The sequence below is a fragment of the Ursus maritimus genome, unplaced genomic scaffold, assembly GCF_017311325.1.
Source record: "Ursus maritimus isolate PB19 unplaced genomic scaffold, ASM1731132v1 scaffold_13, whole genome shotgun sequence".
NCBI lineage: Eukaryota > Metazoa > Chordata > Mammalia > Carnivora > Ursidae > Ursus > Ursus maritimus.
In genome coordinates, this window is record NW_024423675.1 from 1909824 (window position 1) to 1917274 (window position 7451).

The 7451-nt window shown below is 45.1% G+C and overlaps 1 protein-coding gene across 1 annotated transcript; it reads right to left on the reverse strand.

Moving 5' to 3' along the window:
- Positions 1-2463: 2463 nt before the first annotated feature.
- On the reverse strand, positions 2464-4447 carry CNR1 (cannabinoid receptor 1). The gene has a single exon (XM_008687476.2). It carries the CDS (start codon positions 4316-4318, stop codon positions 2900-2902), a length of 1419 nt encoding a protein of 472 aa, XP_008685698.1. The 5' UTR covers positions 4319-4447; the 3' UTR covers positions 2464-2899.
- Positions 4448-7451: the final 3004 nt, after the last annotated feature.

Below are 7451 nucleotides of genomic sequence, written 5' to 3' on the forward strand. Positions count from 1 at the left end.
CCTTTCTGAAGACAGACGTGATGATGAAATGCATGGTCGGGACAAATATGTTACCTTCAGAGGAACATAGGTAAGTCTGAAGTCAGACCTTATACAACTTATGGAAATTTAAATTATATTTAAGTTAATGGGCCTAATTAAGGGACTAGGTAATGAATGATACTAATGAGTGGTAATTCTAGTAAGTATACTCATTAGGGAGAACTTTTGAGTCTCTTGGGTTAGGAAATGATATTAAAAGCATCAAAGTGAATCAAACTAATTGAAGTGTTTTAAAATGAAGGTAGTGTAACACATGTGATGGTATTTCACAGATATTTCTTAGAATATCAATAAGCACCAAGTTTAGTGCTGTCAGCCCCATTGTCCCTTAATTCATTATATATGATTTAGATCTGGAAAGCACAACACACTATAAAATCTACATCGCATACACACAGATACAGTTTCAAAAATGAATCCTGGAATTTTTCTACCAATAACAAGAATTTCATCTTCCCCAGGTCTTCAGTAGCTGTGAGGAGAGAGTTGGTTCTGCCTGGTGAGCTCCGAGACACGTGGGTTGGTATTCAGGATAATGCGGGACAAAAGAGTGGCAATTCCTCAGGGGAACCAGACCTTGGTGAGTTTTTGTAAATGATCTTTTCTCTTTCTTCTAAAGAGATCTTATTCACCCTCCAGCATCCTGAGCCCTCCCCTGCATATTACAGACAGATACAGTGAGGCAACCAGCAGGCAGATTTGAGCTGTCTATACAGACAGTTAAATCTACCCCAGCTTGCCCACAGGCCACATTCAGCTGCAGACGATACACTGCACAAGAGGACATTGCCCCGGAAGGCTGCTCGTCCATCTAGATTGCTAGAAGTCACCCGATAAATGCTAGCTCTCCACTCTAACTCATGCTGTGTGGGTCTCTGGGTCCTGGAGGAGCCATGCTTCATCTGTATGAGAAGACTATTTGTAAGTAAATTTGTCAGGGTCAAGTGGCTTCTAAAGCAATATTAATGCTTACTGGGAAAAAGGCCTAATTCTGAGCACGCATCGCACCATTGAGGAGTATGAGGCTGGGGCATAAGAAGAAAGAAAGCCACGCTCATCTTAATACCAAGAAAGGAGGAGAGGCCTATTCCTTAGCCCAAACCCACCCAGTCAAAGCCGGGTCCTGGGTTGTCACCGAGGGCATCTGGGGGAAGCACAGAAGCAGTCATGTGTCCTCCAGGCCTCAATCACAAGTGTGTCGGCTCTTCAGTACCTTTTTCTGTGTCACCCGCTGTCCGCCCAGCCTCCTTAGCCACATGGACCAGACCGGGTAGTCCTCCTTCAGCAAGTGGGGTCCAGTGCTGCTTAAACAGGATCACACCGCTACCCGTTCAACCGACAATTGTTAGTTACCATGGGGCTTTTTGGAGCCACATCCCTTTTGATGATATACCTGCCCGTGGACTTGGTCTACCTTAGCTGCTCCGAAGCCAAGACGCTCGTTTCCCAGCACTGACATGGCAAATACAGACCTTCACTTGTTCGTCATTGATCATTCCTTGCTAGACACAGGTCTTATGAAATATCTAAAGGTCACTTTAGTAGTACTGGACCCAATCCCTCAGGGGGGTGGGGAGGAATTTTCAGAATGTTTATGGTCAGTATTTTTATTAACGACCTTTCTGGAAGAACTCAATTTTAGAAACTGAATTCATGTGCAAGTGTGCAGCAACTGGTACGATTTACACTTGGTCATGGTTTTCTCACTTTATGACATGACTGTAACAGTTACAGGATAGAAACACACACACACACACACATTTATATTCACACTCACGCACAGTATAATTTTACTGATCCAGACAATACTACTTTTCAATTAAGAAAAAATGAAGACTCATTTGGCCACCCAGGCATGAAATCTACTGAAACCTGGAATATAAGAATGCAGTACTCTTCAAGTAAACAGCAATTGCACAGTGATAACAACATACATTAAGATTGACACATGCTGTCTTAAGAGGTCTAGTAATAGCTAAAGACTAAAGAAAGTCAGAGATGTCAGCCGGAAAAGTCAATATGCCTTCTCTCTTCCATTCTGATTGTAATCCATCACCCAACAGAACAGCCACAGTCCAGAAGATAATAAATGTCCATGTATGAAAATGCAGGGCTAACAAATTTTTAAGTGTCAATGAATTCTGCTCAATACTCTGAAATATCAGTCTTCAAATTCTTCTTGTTGTGTTAACAGAAAAATAAACCTTTATGGTTATCTCAATGTCAAATTTAAAGAGAATGGGAAAAATACTAAGGTTTCTAAAGTCACGGGCAATAAATTTTTAAAAAAGTGGTCTCACTGGTGTTTATCCGCTGCTGTGTCCCATTGTTCTCATGAAAGCCTCCCTTTCAGTTTGGCTGTACTAGACAAATATAAATAACACACAGTTAACACTGAAACACGTCTCACACGACACGATACAGTTTACAAAAGAGCTCTACTTTAGGACTGCAACTTGTAAAAACGGACATCTCTGATACTTATGGACAAATACATTTCACATTATAATGAGAGTTGTGGTTACAAAGGCATTACTCATTTGATGGTGTTTTCCTACGGGTCCTTAGACTTGAGACCGTGTAGCCGCAGGTGTCTCTCCTATTTCGCTGAGACTCTGAAGAAGCTTCAGTCACATCAGCAGCAGGCTTTCTTCACTGTCAACCCCTGAAGAACTCAGTTTCAGTACCTACACTATCGAAATGCTGAAGAACTGATAACCGATCCTGGTGACGATCACCTTTCACTGAGCATGGTCAACTTAAAAAAATATAACCGATGAGACGACAGACTCTTCTAGATTTTAAGCTTAAAAAAAAAAAGAATTTCTTTTCCCATGCCGCCAGGAAGGCGTCAGGCTCACAGAGCCTCGGCAGACGTGTCTGTGGACACAGACATGGTCACCTTGGCGATCTTGACCGTGCTCTTGATGCAGCTCTCCGCGGCCCTGTGAACGCTGGCTGCGTTGTTGGCGTGTTTGTGCAGGCAGTCCGAGTCCCCCATGCTGTTGTCAAGAGGCTGTGCGGTGCCTTCGCACGAGGGGAACATACTCCGGAAAGCGTGCCTCAGGTCCTTGCTCCGCAGAGCGTAGATGATGGGGTTCACGGTGGAATTCAGCAGGCAGAGCATGCTGCAGAACGCGAACACCGTCTTAACGAGCTTGTTCATCTTCCCAAAGACGTCGTACACCATAATCGCAAGCAGAGGGCCCCAGCAGATGATTAAAACCACAAGGATCAGAACCAGGGTCTTGGCCAGCCGAATGTCCATGCGCGCCTGGTCGGGCCGCGTCACCTGCACCTTGCCGTCCTCCGACGTGTGGACGATGATGCTCTTCTGCGTGCCGCGCTGGATCATGCGCACCGCGTGGCTGTGGGCCTTCCAGAGGATATACATGTACGCGTACACGATGAACAGCAGCAGCACGCTGGTGACCCCGATCCAGAACATCAGGTAGGTCTCGTCAATGAGCGGGAAAATGTCCGAGCAAACGGACTGCAGCTTCTTGCAGTTCCAGCCCAGCAGGGGCAGCACGGCAATCACGATGGCGATGGTCCACATGAGGCAGAAGGCCACCACGGCCTTGGGCCTGGTGACGATCCTCTTATAAGCCAGGGGCCTGTGAATAGATATGTACCTGTCGATGGCTGTGAGGAACAGGCTGCCTACGGAGGCCGTGAAGGAGGCAGTGACCCCGCCCAGTTTGAAGAGAAACACGTTGGGGCTGTCTTTGCGGTGGAACACGTGGAAGTCCACAAAGCTGTAGACAAAGATGACGCTCCCCAGGAGGTCGGCCACGGCCAGGCTGCCGATGAAGTGGTAAGAGGGCCGGCAGCGGAGGCTGCGCGAGTGCAGGATGACGCACAGCACCAGCAGGTTCTCCAGAACCGTGAAGGTGCCCAGCGTGAGGGACAGCACGGCGATGGCCAGCTGCTGGCTGGGGTTCAGAATCATGAAGCACTCCATGTCCATGAAGTTCTCGCCACACTGGATGTTCTCCTCGTTCTCCTTGTAGGAAGAAAGGGACTTGTTGTAGAATTCGGTAATGTTCACCTGGTCTGCAGGGACCAACTGGGCGTTGTCTCCGGCAGTCATCTTTTCTTGGAAGGGGCTTCCCCGAAAGGAAGTTAAAGGAAATTTCTGTGGGAAGTACCCTAATTTGGATGCCATGTCACCTTTGATATCTTCGTATTGAATGTCATTGGAGCCCACGTAGAGGAGGTCTGTTGTGATGGTGCGGAAGGTGGTGTCGGCAAGGCCATCTAGGATAGACTTCATAACCTCCGTCTTGGGTTAGGCCAAACTCAAAAGGACTGAGAAAGAGACCCGCAGCACGGACTCCTAACAGGAGGGAAAACAAAAAAAGCTGAATGGTGAGAAGACTGGGAGAATAATAATTTTTTTAAAACCGACTGTAAACATCCCAAATGTGTACCATCATGTTATTTCATTCCTGTCTCTGAGCCTAGATAAAATCCCTGCCACATTCAGTCAACAAAATGAGTCAGTCAGTCAGTCAGTCAGTCAGAGAAAAGCCACCCAAAGTGGCGATGTGGAGGCGCCCACTAGAAACACATTTCTTTCATTATTTAAGCTGTCTGGATTTAAGTCACTGTGTGATCCTGTGTGTCAGACCTTCAGGGTCTGACAGTCAAGCGGAAGGAAGTGTGTCTTGGGCATGGCGTGCACCTCATAGTTGTGTTAGGAAGTGTCTACCACCTGGCTTCTACCGTCACACACACATAGCATCCTAACGCTGGTGGGGATGGGGGGGAGCAACATGTCACACAACTTCTGCTCTTAAAGACTTTATCACCTTGTCACACAGGTAAGACTGAACGTACAACACAACCAAAGAATGAGGCGGTGTGGAATCAGGAACTGTGTTGTGCGGCCTGTATGCTGAGTGTGAAGGGGGAGAAAGAGACTTCTGAGAACCAGAGGAACAGATGACCATGGGGGAAAATCTGGATGCTGGCCTGTCTCCATCAGGCAAGTTTCCTCCCCCAGAGGAGACATTTGGACCAATGCACGGCTGAGGCAAACTTCAAAAATGTCTACACCAACCAAGAAAAATGTCATGAAGGGCAAACTTGCACTCAGGCTCCTAGGAAGACCACGATCCTGAACACTGGGAAGCAGTGATGATGGAGATCGTTTCCTGACAGTGTCCCCCATGAGTGGCATGGTGACACAAGTACGCTGGGAGACAGGAAACAGGCCTCAATGGTGTATCATCTAGGCTTTCCATGTAGACGGCACCAGAAATAAGGACGACTGAGAAAAGGGGGCCAAATTTTAAGGGCTCTTCAATTCTAAGATAAGCAATTTGGCGTTTATTTCAAAATAAAAAGCCAGGCAATTGATTTTACTATTTACAAAGGTCTTTTTAAAACATGGCGTTAGGTTTTTTTTTGCTTAAAAATATATTAGAATTACTGAGTGGTACCTATAATAATTAGAAAATAATCATAAAAACCAACATTTGATTTCCTAATTGTATTTTTCTTTTTTAAAAATGTATCACACGTATGGAGGGGGGAAGGATAGTTATTATCTTGGAACAAATGAAAATATTCTGAGTTCTCCTGCTAAAATACAGAGATTCTACCTATCTGAAGTCATGATTCATTTATTCATCCATTCGAGAAATTATGGAGCACCCGGTTTGTGCCAGGCACTGCAGTAGGTAGGCAGTAGGGGCTAGGGACGAACATTATCAAGTGAGTCCCTATCACAGAAGTATCCAGTGTGGCAGAGAACAGACAGCTGACCCCGTAATTATGATGAAGTGTGGTGACAGCTATGACTGGAGCTACACCAGATGCTGTTGGGAGTCGGGGGGCTGAAGGAGCCTTCCCCAGGGAAAGGATGTTTATGCCAAGAGTATGTAGGATTAGTGAGTGCAGACAGAACACTGAGGCAAAGAAGAAAAATTTAAATTAATACCTCAAGTATCACAATGTGGTTTTTTTTTCCCCCTTCTTGTTTATTTGGTAACTTGGAATAGGGACAAGATGCTAACTGTGGCCCACCTTCCCATATCCTGCCATCCCTGGGTCCAGGCTGTCTCCTGAGTCAACGCCACTCTCTGCAAACTTACATTTGCTAAACAACTCCATTCACATATGAACACTTTCACCCATCATCTGAGGGACACAGAAAATAGCCACAATGTGTGAGAGAGCTGTTAATGGTCCTGGCATATCCTCAAATCTGACTTTGGCCTCTCTACTCCCAACCATACACAGTGCTCACTGGCCCCGGGAGACATGCCGCCCTTTGGATCACACCTGCACACCTTCCTCCTTCCCTCTGAGCCTCTCCCTGTCTGAAATACACATTTCCATTGATCTTTCAAGACCTGGTGCCAAACTTACCTCCCTTTCTGACATCCCTTTGGCCAGCCCTTCCCACCAGGCAGAACTAGTTCCCCCAGTTTTTCCCTCTATTATAGGCCCCACTGTATGATTTAATCATGAGCTTACAAATTTACTTCCATAACTAGAAAGTGGTTTCCAAGCATAGGAATGGTGTCTTTTCCTCTTCTCTCTTTCACCAGCCTGATAACATGATAGCAGACAAGAAAGACAGGGCTGGTCTCCCTTAGAAATGTTCACATGATTCTAATAAGAGGCAGCTGAATTTTATTAACTGGTGCATAAAAGCAGTGATTTAATACTATTTATTTGCCTTTTCTAAAAATTAGAAGAGAGAAAGGTAATTAATTCAATGGATATTTGGCCTGAAAACCAAAACTCGAGCCCAACGTTCCTACTGGGAGCCAGTCCAGGACCTCCATTCCCTAAGTACTCTTATTTCAAGCAACTAACTTGCCCTTCATGCTTCCCAATTTTGAACAAATTTATTTGAAATTTTCATCATTTATATGCATATATTACATCCATGTGATTCCAAATTCAAAAGGCACAGAAGGATACAAAGCAAAGTCAGTCTCTCCCATCACCACGTCCCAACCATCCACTTCTCCTTCCAGTGGCAAGAATGTCCCTGCCGCTTTTTCTAGAGATATTCTGTGTATACTCAAGCAAATATATAAATTCATTCTTTACTTTCTTTACTTTCTTTTTAACAAATACTAATATACCATATGTACTGTTCTGCACTTTGCTTTTCCATTTAAAAGTATACATGAAGACAGTTCCACATCGGTCCACAAAACCTCCCTGCATTTAGCAGGTGCCGTAAGCATCCGTTCGATGGATGGGACCAGCCTGCTTCTGTTGCACATTTAGGTGGTTTATCATCGCTTGCTGTTACAAATAGTGCTTCAGCAAATTACCTCCAGTTCTGTCTTTTTTCACATTTCTTATGGAATTATGAATAATCATATTAGTTGTCCAATCTCACACTTTGAACTTACCCTGGACTCCTCTTCTTTCTTGGACTC

Excerpts from the sequence above, each read along its gene's own strand:
- CNR1 (XM_008687476.2), bottom strand. The coding sequence starts at position 4,318 with ATGAAGTCTATCCTAGATGGCCTTGCCGACACCACCTTCCGCACCATC.